This window comes from Salvelinus namaycush, chromosome 27 (assembly GCF_016432855.1).
Source record: "Salvelinus namaycush isolate Seneca chromosome 27, SaNama_1.0, whole genome shotgun sequence".
Taxonomy (NCBI): domain Eukaryota; kingdom Metazoa; phylum Chordata; class Actinopteri; order Salmoniformes; family Salmonidae; genus Salvelinus; species Salvelinus namaycush.
In genome coordinates, this window is record NC_052333.1 from 9,667,252 (window position 1) to 9,692,143 (window position 24,892).

General features: G+C 46.1%; 1 protein-coding gene across 1 annotated transcript in view; it reads right to left on the reverse strand.

The window, feature by feature from the left end:
- The window catches only part of cdk6 (cyclin-dependent kinase 6), an 86,205-nt gene that overhangs the window by 34,300 nt on the left and 27,013 nt on the right, over positions 1-24,892 (reverse strand). The window contains exon 5 of the mRNA XM_038966789.1: positions 1,360-1,469. Within this exon, the coding sequence (XP_038822717.1) occupies positions 1,360-1,469 (110 nt within the window). The remainder of the gene's footprint in view (positions 1-1,359; positions 1,470-24,892) is intronic.

Here is a 24,892-nt window from a genome sequence, read left to right on the forward strand (position 1 = left end):
AACAAAATGTTTATCTTTCATTTGCTGTATTGGACTTGTTAATGTGTGAAAGTTACATATTTCAAAAAAATATTTTTGAATTTCGCGCGCTGCCTTTTCAGCGGAATGTTGTCGGTGTTCCGCTAGCGGAACCCCTGCCCTAGAAAGGTTAACTTACCTTTGATGATCTTCATCAGAATGCACTCCCAGGAATCCCAGTTCCACAATAAATGTTTGTTTTATTCGATAAAGTACATAATTTATATCCAAATACCTCCTTTTTGTTTGCGCGTTTAGTACACAAATCCAAACTCAGGAGGCGCGGGCAAGTTCAGGCGAAAGTTCAGACGAAAAGTGATATTGCAGTTCGTAGAAACATTTCAAACGAAGTATAGAATCAATCTTTAGGATGTTTTTATCATAAATCTTCAATAATGTTTCAACCGGAGAATTCCTTTGTCTGTAGAAATGCAATGGAACGCAGCTAACTCTCACTGGAGCGCGCGAGACTGAGCTCGTGGCACTCTGCCAGACCCTGACTCAATCAGCTCTCATTCCCCCATCCTTCACAGTTGAAGCATCAAACAAGGTTCTAAAGACTGTTGACATCTAGTAGAAGCCCTAGGAAGTGCAATATGACCCCATAGACACTGTATATTCGAGGCAATGACTTGAAAAACTACAAACCTCAGATTTCCCACTTCCTGGTTGGATTTTTTCTCAGGTTTTTGCCTGCCATATGAGTTCTGTTATACTCACAGACATCATTCAAACCGTTTTAGAAACTTCAGAATGTTTTCTATCCAAATCTACGAATTATTTGCATATTCTAGCTTTTAGAACTGAGTAGCAGGCAGTTTACTCTGGGCACCTTTTTATCCAAGCTACTCAATACTGCCCCCCAGTCCCAAAGAAGTTTTAAAGGCCGCTCAAATTGTAGTTATCGGTATTGGTTTTTTTTTGGCAAGGAAAATATTGGATATCGGTATCGGCCAAACATGTCATATCGGTGCATCACTAGGTTCTAGATAGCATATTTTTTTCTAAGAGTGTAGTAGGGGTGTCAAACTCATTCCATGGAGGGCCGAGGGTCTGCTGGTTTCTGGTTTCTCCTTTTAATTTGTGTCCAATTAAGACATAGACTACCAGGTGAGGGGAGTTCCTTACTAATCACTGACCTTAATTAATCAATCAAGTACAAGGGAGGAGTGAAAAGCCACAGACTCTCTGCCCTCCGTGGAATGAGTTTGACACGTCTAGAGGGACTGAAAAGATGTCACAGATGACATAAGGTCAATGTGCAGTGTCTCCCAGTATATGTGTGTGTGTGTGTGTGTGTGTGTGTGTGTGTGTGTGTGTGTGTGTACCAGGACCACTCACCTTCTCCTGAACATCTCAGCAAAGATACAGCCCACACTCCACAGGTCAACTGGGGTGGCATAGCTGGACTGGAGCAACACCTCTGGGGCTCTGTACCACAACGTCACCACCTACACACACACACACAATCAACACATTAATACACACATTAATACACACAATCAACACATTAATACACACATTAATACACACAATCAACACATTAATACACACATTAATACACACAATCAACACATTAATACACACATTAATACACACAATCAACACATTAATACACACAATCAACACATTAATACACACATAATACACATACTGTAAAAACGCACACACACAACATACACACACACACCCTTCTCTTACATGTTCTTCCAATACACAGACATAAAAAGTGACCCTCTGGTATGCATTAGGTTACATCCTCTACCAAAGGCTTCACCCACACTATGAAAGGAGAAGAGGAGAAGAGGAGGAGAAGAGGAGAGGAGGAGGAGAGGAGGAGAAGAGGAGGAGAAGAGGAGCAGAAGAGGAGAGGAGGAGAAGAGGAGGAGAAGAGGAGCAGGAGAGGAGGAGAAGAGGAGGAGAGGAAGAGAAGAGGAGGAGAAGAGGAGGAGAATAGGAAGAAAGGAGGAGAAGAGGAGGAGAAGAGGAGGAGAATAGGAAGAAAGGAGGAGAAGAGGAGGAGAAGAGGAGGAGGAGAATAGGAAGAAAGGAGGAGAAGAGGAGGAGAAGAGGAGGAGAATAGGAAGAAAGGAGGAGAAGAGGAGGAGAAGAGGAAGAAAGGAGGAGAAGGAGGAGGAGAAGAGGAAGAAAGGAGGAGAAGAGGAGGAGGAGAGGCTGAGACCAGAGCACTCCTGATACCTGAGACACATTCCTCTTTCCTCCCTCACAGTCCTCTCTCTTTAAGTGTTTTACCTGAGAACGCCAAATGACACACACACACACGTGTTTCTGTGCCCCTGTCTCAGGGTTACATAAGGTATGAAATCATATCTGGCAGGGCAGGTCTCTGGGAGCGCTCCCGTTTTGGTATGCCCAGATCACACAGTGTTTCCATAGTGAGCCATCAGGGAACTCAGCACTGGTCCCTGTGTGTGTGTGTGTGTGTGTGTGTGTGTGTGTGTGTGTGTGTGTGTGTGTGTGTGTGTGTGTGTGTGTGTCCATTACAACAAGATCCACTGCTTTCACAGGACTCAGTCATACTCAAACAAACCCCAGTACAACTTAGCTCTTAGAATACTGCTACTACATTGTATTCATATTGTGTTTCCCCTGCGGACATCAGGTTTGAAAGTGCTTTGCGATGCTCGAGGAGGGAGTGTGGAACACCTCTTGCTCTACTAACGTGTAACAGCGCCCACTTGGGAAATTAGCAGGCAGGCAGCCATTTTGTGCCAGAGCCAGAGCTGCTTCCCACATGTCTCCCAGTTTCTAACCCTGTGCTTGTACTCTGCTGGGAGCTGTGTCGACTGACTGTTAGCCCACAGGAAAAGCAGCATTGTTAACAGCTACAGTAGGGAAAACCATCAGACAAAACTCAGTGACCCCTCGCGAGAACGTGGACTGCTTCCAGGTGCTTTCCCTCTCCAGTTTTTCCTACGGCGGTCGTTTGGCCCGAGGCCCCGGCAGCCGGTGCTGCTCTCTCTCTCTCCCTCTCTCTCTGCTTATCACCGTGTTAGCAAAGACCAATGTTTTCCAAATGCCTTGCATGTTTGTCCAACACAGTGAGAGAATTATGAACAAAACTAAGCCTGCCCTGCGGTTTGGTAACAGACCAGTTACTACAAGGTTGCATGTTCACCTTTGGCCTTACTAATGTGGACTGTACCTTTGGGACGATGACATCCCATGAGAGTGTGTAAGTATATGATAATTATGTAGTAGCTGTGTTGAGGGTTGACTTTGAGTCAAATAATATGATCACTCAATTAGGTTTAGTAGATTATGTTTGGTTTATAGACTTATCCGACTCCTAGTCTGAATGGAAACGTTTTATTTGATTTATTTTACCAGGTATGTTGACAGAGAACACATTCCCATTTACAGCAGCAACCTGGGGAATAGTTACAGGGGAGAGGAGGTGGATGAATGAGCCAATTGTAAACTGGGGATGATTAGGTGACCATGATGGTATGAAGGCCAGATTGGGAATTTTGCCAGGACACCGGGGTTAACACCCCTACAATAAGCGCCATGGGATCTTTAGTGACCACAGAGAGTCAGGACACCCATTTAACATCCCATTCGAAACACAGCACCCTACACAGAGAAATGTCCCCAATGACTGCCCTGGGGCATTGGGGCATTAGACCAGAGGAAAGAGTGCCTCCTACTGGCCCTCCAACACCACTTCCAGCAGCATCTGGTCTCCCAAACAGGAACTTACCAGGACCAACCCTGCTTAGCTTCAGAAGCAAGTCAGTAGTGGGATGCAGGGTGGTACAATGCTGGCAAATCATAAATAACTTTAAGTAATTCAGTTATCTAGAAGACTATCATCGGGTATCTGAAAGACAGAGTTCACTGGTGTTGGGTGTGTGACGAGGTTGATTAAAGTACATGACAAAACCTCATGTTCTTCTTGCGAACTGATAGAATGGTCAGATGCTATTTTTACAGCCACATGTGCTACGATGACACTTTCTCAGTTCATTCTTCCTTGCTAAGTGGAAACAGAGGAAGTTGAAGCTGTGAACAGTGTTGGTTGGCTCGTGTCACGTGACCCGAGATGAGATGCACATGACTCATTCTAAAAAAGAACTGAGGCAGGCCATTGAAGCTTTTAGAGCACTGAAACCTATTTTCATGTGTGGGGGGGTTGAGTTTATAAAAAGCATGAATGAAGTGGTCGTTGTACTGCCTAATTGACAGGATCATTAAATGTCATCGCTGTCATCTTGTGAAGTTTCATTACATTTCTTTGGCTTCTTATTTTGTTTTATTTTTGTATTTTATTTCACCTTTATTTAACCAGGTAGGCCAGTTGAGAACAAGTTCTCGTTTACAACTGCGACCTGGCCAAGATAAAGCAAAGCGACACAAACAACAACACAGAGTTACACATGGAATAAACAAACATACAGTCAATAATACAATAGAAAAGAAAGTCTATATACAGTGAGTGCAAATGAGGTAAGATTAAGGAGGTAAGGCAATAAATAGGCCGTAGTGGCGAAGTAATTACAATTCAGCAATTAAACACTGGAGTGATAGATGTGCAGAAGATGAATGTGCAAGTAGAGATACTGGGGTGCAAAGGAGCAAAAACAATTATAAATAAATAACAATATGGGGATGAGGTATCTCATATATCTAACTCTCATATATATACTCTCATATATCTTATCTCATATATCTAACTCTCATATATCTCATATATATACTCTCATATATCTTATCTCATATATCTAACTCTCTCTCTTGTCACGGCCCTACATCATAACTATGTTCTATACAAACCCTTGAACTGAATTGAGTGTTGATGTGAGCATCCATATGTCAGACCAAAAGGGTACCTCGAAATGAAATTACCGAGCACTCAGGGGAAAATACCACCACAGACCGAGAGACAGATATCACTATATAACACGTGGATAGATGCATGTGTGCAATATCAAACCCAATCAAACCCTTTCCTGTGGTTACATCTCTTCGAGAGAGACATACGCCTGCTGTTATTCACATGTGTCTTTTTTCCATTGCATCTTTCTCAAACACCACAACACAACTAGACTGCACTCCAGCAGACTTCTAGGAAGAACCACGTAGTCCACACTAACTGATGTGAGGGCTTAAGTATATGCGTCGTTATTTGAAGGCCAGGCCACAGATAGACACAGCAGGAAGTGCAGTAAGTGTTGTTACCATGCAGAATTAGCGCGGAGAAGACTTCCTGAAACATACAGTAATGATTTCGGTTAGAGAGCCATAGCCGCGTCCCAGATATTGATGTGTTTGGTATGGCATGTAGTGCATTCCATGGCAATTATAGTCAGAGGAGTTGGTTAAATACGTTATAATGGTTAAAGGACCATCATTTGGTATTCATGAACAAATGACATATGCTGCATGTACCAATCGAAGGTGATTTATAAAGTCTTTCCCTTTCCAAGCATCCTTGGCCTATGGCCCTATGCAGACCCAGAAAATGTGTTTCTTCTTCTGGCCACTATCAGTGCTGCTAAGCTAAGCACATACCTCTTCCTCTCTCTCTCCTCCCTCTCTCCTCCCTCTTTCTATAAAATATCTGAACATCTCTCTATATAACCCTTATATGTGTCTGTCCCTCTCTATTCCCTCTCTATTCCAGTATAGACCTCTGTCCGAGTCCCCCATAACACACATTCCTATGTCTCGCTCACTATAGCACACAGCTGGAGGACCTGAGCCCTAGGACCATGCCTCAGGCCTACCTGGCCTGACAACGCCTGGCTGTCCCTGTCCCCAGTCCAACCAGTCGGGATGCCGGTCCAGTTCTGCCTGCAGCTATGGAAGTCTGCCCTGTTTCACCGTACCTGCTACTTCGTCCCGGACCTGCTGTTTCTCCTCTCTCTCTTTCTCCCTCACTCCCTCTCCTTCCTGTGGACCTGCTGTTTCTCCTCTCTCTCTTTCTCCCTCACTCCCTCTCCTTCCTGTGGACCTGCTGTTTCTCCTCTCTCTCTTTTTCCCTCACTCCCTCTCCTTCCTGTGGACCTGCTGTTTCTCCTCTCTCTCTTTCTCCCTCACTCCCTCTCCTTCCTGTGGACCTGCTGTTTCTCCTCTCTCTCTTTCTCCCTCTCCTTCCTGTGGACCTGCTGTTTCTCCTCTCTCTCTTTCTCCCTCTCCTTCCTGTGGACCTGCTGTTTCTCCTCTCTCTCTTTCTCCCTCACTCCCTCTCCTTCCTGTGGACCTGCTGTTTCTCCTCTCTCTCTTTCTCCCTCTCCTTCCTGTGGACCTGCTGTTTCTCCCTCTCTCTTTCTCCCTCACTCCCTCTCCTTCCTGTGGACCTGCTGTTTCTCCTCTCTCTCTTTCTCCCTCACTCTCTCTCCTTCCTGTGGACCTTCTGTTTCTCCTCTCTCTTTCTCCCTCACTCCCTCTCCTTCCTGTGGACCTTCTGTTTCTCCTCTCTCTCTTTCTCCCTCACTCCCTCTCCTTCCTGTGGACCTGCTGTTTCTCCTCTCTCTCTTTCTCCCTCACTCCCTCTCCTTCCTGTGGACCTGCTGTTTCTCCTCTCTCTCTTTCTCCCTCACTCCCTCTCCTTCCTGTGGACCTGCTGTTTCTCCTCTCTCTCTCTTTCTCCCTCACTCCCTCTCCTTCCTGTGGACCTGCTGTTTCTCCTCTCTCTCTTTCTCCCTCACTCCCTCTCCTTCCTGTGGACCTGCTGTTTCTCCTCTCTCTCTTTCTCCCTCACTCCCTCTCCCTCCTGTGGACCTGCTGTTTCTCCTCTCTCTCTTTCTCCCTCACTCCCTCTCCTTCCTGTGGACCTGCTGTTTCTCCTCTCTCTCTTTCTCCCTCACTCCCTCTCCTTCCTGTGGACCTTCTGTTTCTCCTCTCTCTCTTTCTCCCTCACTCCCTCTCCTTCCTGTGGACCTGCTGTTTCTCCTCTCTCTCTTTCTCCCTCACTCCCTCTCCTTCCTGTGGACCTGCTGTTTCTCCTCTCTCTCTTTCTCCCTCACTCCCTCTCCCTCCTGTGGACCTGCTGTTTCTCCTCTCTCTCTTTCTCCCTCACTCCCTCTCCTTCCTGTGGACCTGCTGTTTCTCCTCTCTCTTTCTCCCTCACTCCCTCTCCTTCCTGTGGACCTGCTGTTTCTCCTCTCACTCTTTCTCCCTCACTCCCTCTCCTTCCTGTGGACCTGCTGTTTCTCCCTTTGTAGCCACTATTTTCCTCTGTACTGTCCCTCCTTTCCTCCCTCTGTAGCCACTATTTTTCTCCCCTCTGTCCCTCCTCTCCTCCCTCTCTCTTCGCTCGCTCACTCCCACCCTCCCTAGCCTGACTGACAGACAGGTAGGCAGGCCTCTCCTTTAGCTCTGCTTGTGTGGAGCTGCTGCGTGGCTGCTAACAGAACAGAGGCGGTCAGATAAAGCAGCCATGGCCTGGCTGGCTGACTCCAGATTAAAGGACAACATTCTGGGCATTCCTTTCTGCTGAAAGTATTCATCCCGTCCAGCCCAACTCTCTCTCGCTGCTGCACACTGGATAATAAATGGCAGGCAGGCAGAACAGAGAGCAGGCAGGAAGGCAGAACAGGCAGCACAGAGAGCAGGCAGGAAGGCAGAACAGGAAGCACAGAGAGCAGGCAGGAAGGCAGAACAGGAAGCACAGAGAGCAGGCAGGAAGGCAGAACAGGCAGAACAGAGAGCAGGCAGGAAGGCAGAACAGGAAGCACAGAGAGCAGGCAGGAAGGCAGAACAGGAAGCACAGAGAGCAGGCAGGAAGGCAGAACAGGCAGAACAGAGAGCAGGCAGGAAGGCAGAACAGGAAGCACAGAGAGCAGGCAGGAAGGCAGAACAGGAAGCACAGAGAGCAGGCAGGAAGGCAGAACAGGCAGAACAGAGAGCAGGCAGGAAGGCAGAACAGGAAGCACAGAGAGCAGGCAGGAAGGCAGAACAGGCAGAACAGAGAGCAGGCAGGAAGGCAGAACAGGAAGCACAGAGAGCAGGCAGGAAGGCAGAACAGGCAGAACAGAGAGCAGGCAGGAAGGCAGAACAGGAAGCACAGAGAGCAGGCAGGAAGGCAGAACAGGCAGAACAGAGAGCAGGCAGGAAGGCAGAACAGGAAGCACAGAGAGCAGGCAGGAAGGCAGAACAGGCAGAACAGAGAGCAGGCAGGAAGGCAGAACAGGCAGAACAGAGAGCAGGCAGGAAGGCAGAACAGGCAGAACAGAGAGCAGGCAGGAAGGCAGAACAGGAAGCACAGAGAGCAGGCAGGAAGGCAGAACAGGCAGAACAGAGAGCAGGCAGGAAGGCAGAACAGGCTGAACAGAGAGCAGGCAGGAAGGCAGAACAGGAAGCACAGAGAGCAGGCAGGAAGGCAGAACAGGAAGCACAGAGAGCAGGCAGGAAGGCAGAACAGGCAGAACAGAGAGCAGGCAAGGCAGGAAGGCAGAACAGGAAGCACAGAGAGCAGGCAGGAAGGCAGAACAGGAAGCACAGAGAGCAGGCAGGAAGGCAGAACAGGAAGCACAGAGAGCAGGCAGGAAGGCAGAACAGGCAGAACAGAGAGCAGGCAGGAAGGCAGAACAGGAAGCACAGAGAGCAGGCAGGAAGGCAGAACAGGAAGCACAGAGAGCAGGCAGGAAGGCAGAACAGGCAGAACAGAGAGCAGGCAGGAAGGCAGAACAGGCAGAACAGAGAGCAGGCAGGAAGGCAGAACAGGAAGCACAGAGAGCAGGCAGGAAGGCAGAACAGGAAGCACAGAGAGCAGGCAGGAAGGCAGAACAGGAAGCACAGAGAGCAGGCAGGAAGGCAGAACAGGCAGAACAGAGAGCAGGCAGAACAGGCAGAACAGAGAGCAGGCAGAACAGGAAGCACAGAGAGCAGGCAGGAAGGCAGAACAGGCTGAACAGAGAGCAGGCAGGAAGGCAGAACAGGCAGAACAGAGAGCAGGCAGGAAGGCAGAACAGGCTGAACAGAGAGCAGGCAGGAAGGCAGAACAGGAAGCACAGAGAGCAGGCAGGAAGGCAGAACAGGCAGAACAGAGAGCAGGCAGGAAGGCAGAACAGGCTGAACAGAGAGCAGGCAGGAAGGCAGAACAGGAAGCACAGAGAGCAGGCAGGAAGGCAGAACAGGCAGAACAGAGAGCAGGCAGAACAGAGCAGGCAGGAAGGCAGAACAGGAAGCACAGAGAGCAGGCAGGAAGGCAGCACAGGCAGAACAGAGAGCAGGCAGGAAGGCAGAACAGGCAGAACAGAGAGCAGGCAGGAAGGCAGAACAGGCAGAACAGAGAGCAGGCAGGAAGGCAGAACAGGCAGAACAGAGAGCAGGCAGGAAGGCAGAACAGGCAGAACAGAGAGCAGGCAGGAAGGCAGAACAGGAAGCACAGAGAGCAGGCAGGAAGGCAGAACAGGCAGGAAGGCAGAACAGGAAGCACAGAGAGCAGGCAGGAAGGCAGAACAGGCAGAACAGAGAGCAGGCAGGAAGGCAGAACAGTGGATCCTCCAAGGCAAGCCTCAATGACAAAGCACATCCGCCTACTTCCCCCTCTCTCTCTCTCTCTCCCTCACTCTCTCTCTCCCTCCTGTTGCCCCCCTCTTTCCCCTCCTCTCCAGTGGTGTAAAGTACTTAAGTAAAAAATACTTTAAAGTACTACTTAAGTAGTTTTGGGGGTATCTGTACTTTACTTTACTATTTCTATTTTTGACAACTTCTACTTTTACTCCACTACATTCCTAAAGAAAATAATGTACTTTTTACATTTCCCTGACACCCAAAAGTACTCGTTACATTTTGAATGCTTAGCAGGACAGAAAATGGTCCAATTCACACACTTATCAAGAAAACATCCCTGGTCATCCCTACTGCCTCTGATCTGGCGGACTCACTAAACACAAATTCTTCATTTGTAAATTATGTCTGAGTGTAAGTATATTTGAGCAATTACATTTACTTTTGATACTTAAGTATATTTAAAACCAAATACTTTTAGACTTTTACTCAAGTGGTATTTTACTGGGTGACTTTCACTTTTACTTGAGTCAGGTATCAATTGGGTACTTTTAAAAGCAGTGTGTTACATAGGTAATAGGGCCATTTGGAACACAGGCACAGAAACCCTGGTCCTGATGGACACATTGTTTTCTACCATGCAGGGCCCCTGGACAGACACACAGACTCCTTTAACACATTGTTTTCTACCATGCAGGGCCCCCGGACAGACACACAGACTCCTTTAACACATTGTTCTCTACCATGCAGGGCCCCTGGACAGACACACAGACTCCTTTAACACATTGTTTTCTACCATGCAGGGCCCCTGGACAGACAGACAGACTCCTTTAACACATTGTTTTCTACCATGCAGGGCTCCTGGACAGACAGACAGACTCCTTTAACACATTGTTTTCTACCATGCAGGGCCCCTGGACAGATAGACAGACTCCTTTAACACATTGTTTTCTACCATGCAGGGCTCCTGGACAGACACACAGACTCCTTTAACACATTGTTTTCTACCATGCAGGGCCCCCGGACAGACACACAGACTCCTTTAAAGGGACCTGATCCACCAGATGTTTGGCTAAGGACAAAATGGAGACAGAAAGAGAGACAGCAGGTTTCTTCCAATGCTTTAGGGCCAAGAGATTTACCTGCCTGGTCAGGTCGTGTGTTCAGGAAAACCTCCTGACCCTAACTGTCATATGTAATAATGTGTAACTAGGCCCTGACCAGGAAAACCTCATGACCCTATATGTTTGTCCTTTCTATGTGACAGATCAGGCAGAATTCTTGGCCTGCCTATGCAATCATTGGACTGCAATAGTGGAAGCCTTGTAGAGAGACAGTAGTTACTGTACTGTACTTTATTGAACACTTCACCATGCAAAACATGGGCTGTGCTGTACTTTATTGAACACTTCACCATGCAAAACATGGGCTGTGCTGTACTTTATTGAACACTTCACCATGCAAAACATGGGCTGTGCTGTACTTTATTGAACACTTCACCATGCAAAACATGGGCTGTGCTGTACTTTATTGAACACTTCACCATGCAAAACATGGGCTGTGCTGATAGAAAGTACTGACAGCACACCCATGCTGTTGGGCTTAACTATTGTTTACATTATGCAAGGCAAAAAGTCTGCATTGCATCACAAATCAAAGCCTAGCTGCAGACTACAGACCCTTGGGACCTGGTCATAAAAAGTACACTAAATAGGCGATAGGGTGCCATTTGGGATGTAGTCCAGGAGTTTTTCTAGTCAACTCTCTTCCTTCTTCAATGGTTGTGTCTCCAGACAGGCCATTCTTAGCTGAGCAGTCAGTTGGCCTGTAAACACCCTTATTTACAGCAGGCCCCAGAGTCACTCGCCTTTTTCATTTTTCTCTTTCAAAAGACAATTTACACGAAAGACAACAACAATACCCTGACAGCAGGCCAAGAAAGACAACAACAATACCCTGACAGCAGGCCAAGAAAGACAACAACAATACCCTGACAGCAGGCCAAGAAAGACAACAACAATACCCTGACAGCAGGCCAAGAAAGACAACAACAATACCCTGACAGCAGGCCAAGAAAGACAACAATACCCTGACAGCAGGCCAAGAAAGACAACAACAATACCCTGACAGCAGGCCAAGAAAGACAACAACAATACCCTGACAGCAGGCCAAGAAAGACAACAACAATACCCTGACAGCAGGCCAAGAAAGACAACAACAATACCCTGACAGCAGGCCAAGAAAGACAACAACAATACCCTGACAGCAGGCCAAGAAAGACAACAACAATACCCTGACAGCAGGCCAAGAAAGACAACAATACCCTGACAGCAGGCCAAGAACGACAACAACAATACCCTGACAGCAGGCCAAGAAAGACATCAACAATACCCTGACAGCAGGCCAAGAAAGACAACAACAATACCCTGACAGCAGGCCAAGAAAGACAACAATACCCTGACAGCAGGCCAAGAAAGACAACAACAATACCCTGACAGCAGGCCAAGAAAGACAACAACAATACCCTGACAGCAGGCCAAGAAAGACAACAACAATACCCTGACAGCAGGCCAAGAAAGACAACAATACCCTGACAGCAGGCCAAGAAAGACAACAACAATACCCTGACAGCAGGCCAAGAAAGACAACAACAATACCCTGACAGCAGGCCAAGAAAGACAACAACAATGCCCTGACAGCAGGCCAAGAAAGACAACAACAATACCCTGACAGCAGGCCAAGAAAGACAACAACAATACCCTGACAGCAGGCCAAGAAAGACAACAACAATACCCTGACAGCAGGCCAAGAAAGACATCAACAATACCCTGACAGCAGGCCAAGAAAGACAACAACAATACCCTGACAGCAGGCCAAGAAAGACAACAATACCCTGACAGCAGGCCAAGAAAGACAACAATGCCCTGACAGCAGGCCAAGAAAGACAACAATGCCCTGACAGCAGGCCAAGAAAGACAACAATGCCCTGACAGCAGGCCAAGAAAGACAACAATACCCTGACAGCAGGCCAAGAAAGACAACAACAATACCCTGACAGCAGGCCAAGAAAGACAACAATACCCTGACAGCAGGCCAAGAAAGACAACAACAATACCCTGACAGCAGGCCAAGAAAGACAACAACAATACCCTGACAGCAGGCCAAGAAAGACAACAACAATACCCTGACAGCAGGCCAAGAAAGACAACAACAATACCCTGACAGCAGGACAAGAAAGACAACAATACCCTGGCAGCAGGCCAAGAAAGACAACAACAATACCCTGACAGCAGGCCAAGAAAGACAACAACAATACCCTGGCAGCAGGCCAAGAAAGACAACAACAATACCCTGGCAGCAGGCCAAGAAAGACAACAACAATACCCTGACAGCAGGCCAAGAAAGACATCAACAATACCCTGACAGCAGGCCAAGAAAGACAACAACAATACCCTGACAGCAGGACAAGAAAGACAACAACAATACCCTGACAGCAGGCCAAGAAAGACATCAACAATACCCTGACAGCAGGCCAAGAAAGACAACAACAATACCCGGACAGCAGGCCAAGAAAGACAACAACAATACCCTGACAGCAGGCCAAGAAAGACAACAACAATACCCTGACAGCAGGCCAAGAAAGACATCAACAATACCCTGACAGCAGGCCAAGAAAGACAACAATACCCTGACAGCAGGCCAAGAAAGACAACAACAATACCCTGACAGCAGGCCAAGAAAGACAACAACAATACCCTGACAGCAGGCCAAGAAAGACAACAACAATACCCTGACAGCAGGCCAAGAAAGACAACAACAATACCCTGACAGCAGGCCAAGAAAGACAACAACAATACCCTGACAGCAGGCCAAGAAAGACAACAACAATACCCTGACAGCAGGCAAAGAAAGACAACAACAATACCCTGGCAGCAGGCCAAGAAAGACAACAACAATACCCTGACAGCAGGCCAAGAAAGACAACAACAATACCCTGACAGCAGGCCAAGAAAGACAACAACAATACCCTGACAGCAGGCCAAGAAAGACAACAATGCCCTGACAGCAGGCCAAGAAAGACAACAATGCCCTGACAGCAGGCCAAGAAAGACAACAACAATACCCTGACAGCAGGCCAAGAAAGACAACAACAATACCCTGACAGCAGGCCAAGAAAGACAACAACAATACCCTGACAGCAGGCCAAGAAAGACAACAACAATACCCTGACAGCAGGCCAAGAAAGACAACAATACCCTGACAGCAGGCCAAGAAAGACAACAACAATACCCTGACAGCAGGCCAAGAAAGACAACAACAATACCCTGACAGCAGGCCAAGAAAGACATCAACAATACCCTGACAGCAGGCCAAGAAAGACAACAATACCCTGACAGCAGGCCAAGAAAGACAACAATACCCTGACAGCAGGCCAAGAAAGACAACAACAATACCCTGACAGCAGGCCAAGAAAGACAACAACAATACCCTGACAGCAGGCCAAGAAAGACATCAACAATACCCTGACAGCAGGCCAAGAAAGACAACAACAATACCCTGACAGCAGGCCAAGAAAGACAACAACAATACCCTGACAGCAGGCCAAGAAAGACATCAACAATACCCTGACAGCAGGCCAAGAAAGACAACAACAATACCCTGACAGCAGGCCAAGAAAGACAACAATACCCTGACAGCAGGCCAAGAAAGACAACAACAATACCCTGACAGCAGGCCAAGAAAGACAACAACAATACCCTGACAGCAGGCCAAGAAAGACAACAACAATACCCTGGCAGCAGGCCAAGAAAGACAACAACAATACCCTGACAGCAGGCCAAGAAAGACAACAACAATACCCTGACAGCAGGCCAAGAAAGACATCAACAATACCCTGACAGCAGGCCAAGAAAGACAACAACAATACCCTGACAGCAGGCCAAGAAAGACAACAACAATACCCTGACAGCAGGCCAAGAAAGACATCAACAATACCCTGACAGCAGGCCAAGAAAGACATCAACAATACCCTGACAGCAGGCCAAGAAAGACAACAACAATACCCTGACAGCAGGCCAAGAAAGACAACAACAATACCCTGACAGCAGGCCAAGAAAGACAACAACAATACCCTGACAGCAGGCCAAGAAAGACAACAATACCCTGACAGCAGGCCAAGAAAGACAACAACAATACCCTGACAGCAGGCCAAGAAAGACAACAACAATACCCTGACAGCAGGCCAAGAAAGACAACAACAATACCCTGACAGCAGGCCAAGGAAGACAACAACAATACCCTGACAGCAGGCCAAGAAAGACAACAACAATACCCTGACAGCAGGCCAAGAAAGACAACAACAATACCCTGACAGCAGGCCAAGAAAGACAACAACAATACCCTGACAGTAGGCCAAGAAAGACATCAACAATACCCTGACAGCAGGCCAAGGAAGGGAAGAAGAAGAAGATTTAAAGTCAGAGTTTTAACTGTATACAGCTTGTGACTACAAGCTTACAGTAGAGAGCAGCAGCATAAACTGTATACAGTTAAAAAACAGAGTGCAACAGTTGCCAAAGTATGCACAGCGTACAGGAATGCTGCATGGGGCCCTCTCTCAGCGAACAAAGACAGCACAGTCAGCCTCTTTCCCCCAGCCTAGCTACCACATCCGCACATCATTAGTCGGAAAATTCCTCATATATGCTGTCATTTTCTTTTATTCAATGCTGGTAAAGGCACGACTTTAATATCCCCCCTACCACTCCTGACTTTAATACCCCCCCTACCACTCCTGACTTTAATACCCCCCCTACCACTCCTGACTTTAATACCCCCCCTACCACTGCTGACTTTAATATCCCCCCTACCACTGCTGACTTTAATATCCCCCTACCACTCCTGACTTTAATATCCCCCCTACCACTCCTGACTTTAATATCTCCCCTACCACTCCTGACTTTAATATCCCCCTACCACTCCTGACTTTAATATCCCCCCTACCACTCCTGACTTTAATATCTCCCCTACCACTCCTGACTTTAATATCCCCCCTACCACTCCTGACTTTAATATCCCCCCTACCACTCCTGACTTTAATATCCCCCTACCACTCCTGACTTTAATATCCCCCCTACCACTCCTGACTTTAATATCCCCCCTACCACTCCTGACTTTAATATCCCCCCTACCACTCCTGACTTTAATATCCCCCCTACCACTCCTGACTTTAATATCCCCCCTACCACTCCTGACTTTAATATCCCCCCTACCACTCCTGACTTTAATATCCCCCCTACCACTCCTGACTTTAATATCCCCCCTACCACTGCTGACTTTAATATCCCCCCTACCACTCCTGACTTTAATATCCCCCCTACCACTCCTGACTTTAATATCCCCCCTACCACTCCTGACTTTAATATCCCCCCTACCACTCCTGACTTTAATATCCCCCTACCACTCCTGACTTTAATATCCCCCCTACCACTCCTGACTTTAATATCCCCCCTACCACTCCTGACTTTAATATCCCCCCTACCACTCCTGACTTTAATATCCCCCCTACCACTCCTGACTTTAATATCCCCCCTACCACTCCTGACTTTAATATCCCCCTACCACTCCTGACTTTAATATCCCCCCTACCACTCCTGACTTTAATATCCCCCCTACCACTCCTGACTTTAATATCCCCCTACCACTCCTGACTTTAATATCCCCCCTACCACTCCTGACTTTAATATCCCCCCTACCACTCCTGACTTTAATATCCCCCTACCACTCCTGACTTTAATATCCCCCCTACCACTCCTGACTTTAATATCCCCCCTACCACTCCTGACTTTAATATCCCCCCTACCACTCCTGACTTTAATATCCCCCTACCACTCCTGACTTTAATATCCCCCCTACCACTCCTGACTTTAATATCCCCCTACCACTCCTGACTTTAATATCCCCCTACCACTCCTGACTTTAATATCCCCCCTACCACTCCTGACTTTAATATCCCCCTACCACTCCTGACTTTAATATCCCCCCTACCACTCCTGACTTTAATATCCCCCCTACCACTCCTGACTTTAATATCCCCCCTACCACTCCTGACTTTAATATCCCCCCCTACCACTCCTGACTCCCTCACCCCAATCAGTCCCCCTTTTCCCCACCTGGAACATGGCCAGGAGCCCGTCAACAATTAATAGAGACAGGGCCTGAAGTGCAGGACGTGCGCTACCTGGTAGGGGTTACACAGGAAATACCAAATGAGATGTTCACTGTGCATTGTGCTCTCAGCCGCTGTGTGTGTGTGCATGTGTTCATATCCGTCTGTGTGTGTGTGTGCATGTGTTCATATCCGTCTGTGTGTGTGTGTGTGCATGTGTTCTTATCCGTCTTTGTGTGTGTGTGCATGTGTTCATATCCGTCTGTGTGTGTGTGTGTGTGTGCGTACATGTATTCATATCCTTGTGTGTGTGTTTGGGGACAACCCCCTTCTCCCCCCCCCCCCTCGAACCGTTGAGGAGATATCTAAACATTCCCAGAGAGGGATGCACGTGCTCTCCTGCGTGCTGTGTGGGGTTTTCCCTTTCCAAACTGAGCAGAGTTGCTGTCTGAGTGTCTGTCCAGAGTGGAAGCACATTGTCTGGCAGTGAGAACACGAATGACTGGATTCAGACAAAACCCTCCATGAGATTCATCCTCAGCAATGACTGAGAAATTCTTAAAGCTTTTCTTTATTCCTCGATCCTCACAAACCAAAATGAGCTGTTGAGGTATTGGGTCTCAAGAGAGACACATGCATTGATTTCTTATCATTACTTGCACGGCCATGCAATTCAAGATGGAGAAATAAACCACTCATTTCATAAGCAAAAGGGGCATCCGACTGGCTTCTAATCAAAGTCTGGATCGTAACAAGACAAAGTACCAGGGATTGGAACCAAAATTATTTTCCAATTGTTTCGTTCTGAACAGAATCATACATTTTTTCGTTCCGTTCCACTTTTCCGACCAGCAAAATAAAGTTCTGAACCGGTTAAAAGTAATTTAATGTCGAGCTAAATGTACAAAACATCTGATTACAGAGGTTTCAAAAGGAACAATATAAACCTCTGAAATTGTATTTTTTTTTACATTTAGCTCGACATAAACTACTTCACCAATCATGCAGTACGGATAGAGCAGCTTGCTACGGAGTGAGTTGTTTACATGCATGGTGGAAAGACACGTGTAGGGCGTGAGACGCAACTGACATTTTGCAGGTGAGGAGAGATCGAGAGAGGGTGCAGGAGGAGGCTTGGCTTGATGCTCTGGGCATCTTGTGATGACATGCATTATCGGAATTAGGCCCAAAGAATTATACTTTGGAGGAGCGGCTTCTATGGAGGAACTTTTAATAACTTTGAACTTCAGAGCTAGCTTAACGTTGGACCAGAGAAGCTAGCTAGCTAACAAGCTTGTGTGTGCAGAGTGAGACCAGAATTAAAAACCTGTCTTACGTTTCTGTAGTTAATATATCCAATGTGAAATGTGATAGGCCACACTACTTGCCTAGAGAGGTCTCAGCTATACTTTTCGTGGCTGTTTATTTACCACCACAGACAGATGCTGGCACTAAGACCGCACTCAGTCAGCTGTATAAGGAAATAAGCAAACAGGAAACCACTCACCCAGAGGCGGCGCTCCTAGTGGCCGGAGACTTTAATGCAGGGAAACGTAAATCAGTTCTACCAAATCTCTATCAACATGTTAAATGTGCAACCAGAGGGAAAAAATTCTAGATCACCTGTACTCCACACACAGAGACGCGTACAAAGCTCTCCCTCGCCCTCCATTTGGTAAATTCGACCACAACTCTATCCTCCTGATTCCTGCTTACAAGCAAAAATTAAAGCAGGAAGCACCAGTGACTCGGTCTATAAAAAATGGTCAGATGAAGCAGATGCTAAACTACAGGACTGCTTTGCTATCACAGACTGGAACATGTTCCGGGATTCTTCCAATGACATTGAGGAATACACCACATCAGTCACTGGCTTTATCAATAAGTGCATTGAGGACGTCGTCCCCACAGTGACTGTACGTACATACCCCAACCAGAAGCCATGGATTACAGGCAACATTCGCACTGAGCTAAAGGGTAGAGCTGTCGCTTTCAAGGTGCGGGACTCTAACCCGGAAGCTTACAAGAAATCCCGCTATGCCCTGCGACGAACCATCAAACAGGCAAAGCGTCAATAGAAGGCTAAGATTGAATCATACTACACCGGCTCCGACTCTCGTCGGATGTGGCAGGGCTTGCAAACTATTACAGACTACAAAGGGAAGCACAGCCGTGAGCTGCCCAGTGACACGAGCCTACCAAACGAGGTAAATCACTTCAATGCTCGCTTCGAGGCAAGCAACACTGAGGCATGCATGAGAGCATCAGCTGTTCCGGACGACTGTGTGATCACGCTCTCCGTAGCCTACGTGAGTAAGACCTTTAAACAGGACAGCATACACAAGGCTGTGGGGCCAGACGGATTACCAGGACGTGTGCTCCGGGCATGTGCTGACCAACTGGCAGGTGTCTTCACTGACATTTTCAACATGTCCCTGATTGAGTCTGTAATACCAACATGCTTCAAGCAGACCACCATAGTCCCTGTGCCCAAGAACACAAAGGCAACCTGCCTAAATGACTACAGACCCGTAGCACTCACGTCCGTAGCCATGAAGTGATTTGAAAGGCTGGTAATGGCTCACATCAACACCATTATCCCAGAAACCCTAGACCCACTCCAATTTGCATACCGCCCAAACAGATCCACAGATGATGCAATCTCTATTGCACTCCACACTGCCCTTTCCCACCTGGACAAAAGGAACACCTATGTGAGAATGCTGTTCATTGACTACAGCTCAGCGTTCAACACCATAGTGCCCTCAAAGCTCATCAACAAGCTAAGGATCCTGGGACTGAACACCCCCCTCTGCAACGGGATCCTGGACTTCCTGACAGGCCGCCCCCAGGTGGTAAGGGTAGGCAACAACACATCTGCCACGCTGATCCTCAACACTGGAGCTCCCCAGGGGTGCGTGCTCAATCCCCTCCTGTACTCCCTGTTCACCCACGACTGCATGGCCAGGCACGACTCCAACACCATCATTAAGTTTGCTGATGACACAACGGTGGTAGGCCTGATCACCGACAACGATGAGACAGCCTATAGGGAGGAGGTCAGAGACCTGGCCGGGTGGTGCCAGAATAACAACCTATCCCTCAACGTAACCAAGACTAAGGAGATGATTGTGGACTACAGGAAAAGGAGCACCGAGCACGTCTCCATTCTCATCGGCGGAGCTCTAGTGGAGCAGGTTGAGAGCTTCAAATTCCTTGGTGTCCACATCAACAACAAACTAGATTGGTCCAAACACACCAAGACAGTTGTGAAGAGGGCACGACAAAGCCTATTCCCCCTCAGGAAACTAAAAAGATTTGGCATGGGTCCTGAGATCCTCAAAAGGTTCTACAGCTGCAACATCGAGAGCATCCTGACCGGTTGCATCACGGCCTGGTACGGCAATTGCTCGGCCTCCGACCGCAATGCACTTCAGAGGGTAGTGCGTACGGCCCAGTACATCACCGGGGCAAAGCTGCCTGCCATCCAGGACCTCTACATCAGGCGGTGTCAGAGGAAGGCCCTAAAAATTGTCAAAGACCCCAGCCACCCCGGTCATAGACTGTTCTCTCTACTACCGCATGGCAAGCGGTACCGGAGTGCCAAGTCTAGGACAAAAAGGCTTCTCAACAGTTTTTACCCCCAAGCCATAAGACTCCTGAACAGGTAACCAAATGGTTACCCGGACTATTTGCATTTTGTGCCCCCCCCAACCCCTCTTTTACGCTGCCGCTACTCTCTGTTTATCTTATATGCATAGTCACTTTAACTATACATTCATGTACATACTACCTAAATTGGCCCGACCAACCAGTGCTCCCGCACATTGGCTAACCGGGCTATCTGCATTGTGTCCCACCACCCGCCAACCCCTCTTTTTACGCTTCTGCTACTCTCTGTTCATCATATATGCATAGTCACTTTAACGATACCTACATGTACATACTACCTCAATAAGCCTGACTAACCGGTGTCTGTATATAGCCTTGCTACTCTTTTTTCAAATGTCTTTTTACTGTTGTTTTATTTCTTTACTTACCTACACACACACACTCACACACACACATACCTTTTTTTCCCGCACCATTGGTTAGAGCCTGTAAGTAAGCTTTTCACTGTAAGGTCTACACCTGTTGTATTCGGCGCACGTGACAAACTTTGATTTGATATCTATAGTATTCCTAACTACATAATATTGAAAAAGTTGATCCATTCTTCTCTAATAAAAAATCTCCCTATCTTCTGAATCACACTTGTAACATCAGTAGGCTACAGCTAGGAGGGGCAGGTAGCCTACACGCACTGGTGACATTTCTCAGCTGGCAGGCAGACACTGGAAGAAGTTTCTGATTGACAGAGAGAGGGCTTTGCATAGGCGCTTTGTTGCGTTTTTTGTGGGACTGTCACGGTCCTGGAAATGAGCGGACCAAGGCGCAGCGTAAGTATAGTTCCACATAATTATTTAAGTGAAACTAACAAAACCAAAATAACAAAACTTACAAAGACCGTGAGGACGTAGTGCCCAAACACACTAACAAACAATCAATATCCCACAAACACAGGTGGGAGAAATATCTACTAAAATATGATCCCCAATTAGAGACAACAATTACCAGCTGTCTCTAATTGGGAATCATACAAAACACCAACATAGAAAATATAAACTAGAACACAACATAGAAATTATAAACTAGAATACCCCTAGTCACGCCCTGACCTACTACACCATAGAGAAACAAGGGCTCTCTATGGTCAGGGCGTGACAGGGACTGAAAAACAAAATGCCCGGAACGTAAAAGAACAGTGTTAACCGGTTGTCACACCCTGATCTGTTTCACCTGTCTTGTGCTTGCCTCCACCCCCCTCCAGGTGTCACCCATTTTCCTCATTATCACATGTGCATTTATACCTGTGTTCTCTGTTTGTCTGTTGCCAGTTTGTCTTGTCTCATCAAGCCTACCAGCATTTTCCCGTACTCCTGTTTTCGCTATAGTCCCTGTTTTCTAGAGTCCCTGTTTTTTAGTTTCCCCGGTTTTGACCATTCTGCCTGCCCTGACCCTGCCTGCCATTCTGTACCTTGTGATACTGCCCTGGATTACTGACCTCTGCCTGACCCTGCCTGCCGTTCTGTACCTTTTGGACTCTGCTCTGGATTACTGACCTCTGCCTGACCCTGCCTGCTGTTCTGTACCTTTTGGACTCTGATCTGGATTACTGACCTCTGCCTGCCCTTGACCTATCGCTTGCCTGCCCCCTGTTGTTGTAATAAACTCTTGTTACTTTGAACTGTCTGCATCTGGGTCTTTTCCTGAGGTCTGATACCGGTTCCCATGCTTTTAAAATGACGGTTCTGTTCCGGAACAGTATAGGTCACTTTCGTTCCCGGTTTTGATTCTATTCCTTGAAAAAAAATGTAATGGTGTTCCCCACCAACAACATTCAACTCATACTTGAACTGAAAGATGTGCAATCATGCTCATTTAGGGATATTCAAATCACACTCAAACTGACCCAAATATAATTCTCTTCAAGTGTTGTATGAGTGCTGACAATCGTACGGTACTAGAACAAAATATAATTCTCTATCACAGCTTGTATGAGGATTCCATACCCATGCATTCATAAGTACATCGTTTTCTTTGTTGTATTAGTAGTAGTAGTAGTAATATCAGTAGTTATTTGTTGTATTAGTAGTAGCAGCAGCAGTTTTATTAGTTGTAGTAGTAGCAGTAGTTTTATTAGTTGTATTAGTAGTAGCAGCAGTAGTTTTTATTTGTTGTATTAGTAGTAGCAGCAGTAGTTTTATTAGTTGTATTAGTAGTAGTAGCAGTAGTTTTTAGTAGTTGTATTAGTAGTAGTAGCAGTAGTTTTTATTAGTTGTATTAGTAGTAGTAGCAGTAGTTTTTATTAGTTGTATTAGTAGTAGTAGCAGTAGTTTTTATTTGTTGTATTAGTAGTTGTCACGTTCCTGACCTGTTTTCTGTTAGTTTTGTATGTGTTAGTTGGTCAGGACGTGAGTTTGGGTGGGCAGTCTATGTTTTGTGTTTCTATGTTGGTTTAATGGGTACCTGATATGGTTCTCAATTAGAGGCAGGTGGTTTTCATCTCCTCTGATTGAGAATCATATTAAGGTAGGTGGTGTCACATTGTTTGTTTGTGGGTGGTTGTCTCCTGTGTCAGTGTCTGTATGTTACGCCACACGGGACTGTTTCGGTTTTGTTTGTTTGTTCGTTTTGTATGTAGTCTGTTTCCTGTTCATGCGTTCTTCACGTTATATGTAAGTTCGTGTCCAGGTCTGTCTACATCGTTTATTTGTTTTGTAGTTTATCAAAGTGTATTTCGTTTCGTCTTCGTCTTGTTTAATAAATCATTATGTCATATTCCAACGCTGCATTTTGGTCGAATCACTACTCCTCCTTTTCGGATGAAGAGGAGGAGGAAGATCGTTACAGTAGTAGTAGCAGTAGTTTTTATTAGTTGTATTAGTAGTAGTAGCAGTAGTTTTTATTTGTTGTATTAGTAGTAGTAGCAGTAGTTTTTATTAGTTGTATTAGTAGTAGTAGCAGTAGTTTTTATTAGTTGTATTAGTAGTAGTAGCAGTAGTTTTTATTAGTTGTATTAGTAGTAGTAGCAGTAGTTTTTATTTGTTGTATTAGTAGTAGTAGCATTAGTTTTTATTAGTTGTATTAGTAGTAGTAGCAGTAGTTTTTATTAGTTGTATTAGTAGTGGTAGCAGTAGTTTTTATTAGTTGTAGGCCTATTAGTAGTTGTACAACAACTTTTTTATGCTAGTTTTTTTATTTGTATTATTATTATTATTTAATTGTTGTTATTACTAGACAGTAGTTGCCATATTATTCTTGTTGCTAAGAATTGTATTTATTTTTTTGACACTTGAAAACAAGATTGTGCATCTCAAGAGATGTCATCCTGCAAAATGTCAAATAAATAAATCATTGCTTGTATGACTCATCACCGAATAACAGTAATCACACCTTCCTGCCACAGATATAATTTATCTGTAAACTGGTCCCAGATCCTATTGTGCTGTATAACCAGAACAGATCTTGGACCAGGCTACTTCATCCTTAGGGAACATTCAAAGAACATTCAGAATGAGGCAGGCTAGCAAGCAAGCCAGAGCTGCAAGCAGCCAGCTGACCCGAGCGGTGGTCGGCTGGTCGGTCACTAGGTGTTACCAACATGAGGAATTCATTCATTACCAACATGAGGAATTCATTGGCCAGATGACTCCAACGGCAACGGCATTACTTGTTGTGGAGCCGTGCTACTCACAACAATCATGGCAGACAGGAAAAGTGTAGCCTGGTCCCAGATCTGTTTTCGCTGTCTTACCAACTCTGTGACAATAGCAAAAGGAGTTGGCAAGACAGTCCAAAAAGATCTAGGACCAGGCTAGGAAAAATGAAAAGAGGAATTGGTAAAGATCTACTTTGACTACATGTCCATAACACATTCACTACACATCTAGAAGCATTTGATGAACATGTTAGAACAGGTCCCAACCACATTATTAAAGGTTAATGAAATACAGTATATCCATAGCATATCTGTAGCGTATTCATGTCATGCTATGCAAGAGCTCATATTTAGGTATCTTAATAGATGCATCATTAGAATGACAGTGAGTGTCATCATTGTTTATGCACCATTGGAAAACATTATTCCTATTCAGTCTGGTTTAAGGGGAAAATATGGGATGAAAGTTAAAGTCATAAAATGTGACCTGTAACTCAATAAAAGTGCACATTGACAGGATCCAATATTAGCATCTATGTTGAGAAACATAACCCACACTATCACCTGTATCTATGTTGAGAAACATACCCCACACTATCACCTGTATCTATGTTGAGAAACATACCTCACACTATCACCTGTATCTATGTTGAGAAACATACCCCACACTATCACCTGTATCTATGTTGAGAAACATACCCCACACTATCACCTGTATCTATGTTGAGAAACATACCCCACACTATCACCTGTATCTATGTTGAGAAACATAACCCACACTATCACCTGTATCTATGTTGAGAAACATAACCCACACTATCACCTGTATCTATGTTGAGAAACATAACCCACACTATCACCTGTATCTATGTTGAGAAACATAACCCACACTATCACCTGTATCTATGTTGAGAAACATAACCCACACTATCACCTGTATCTATGTTGAGAAACATAACCCACAC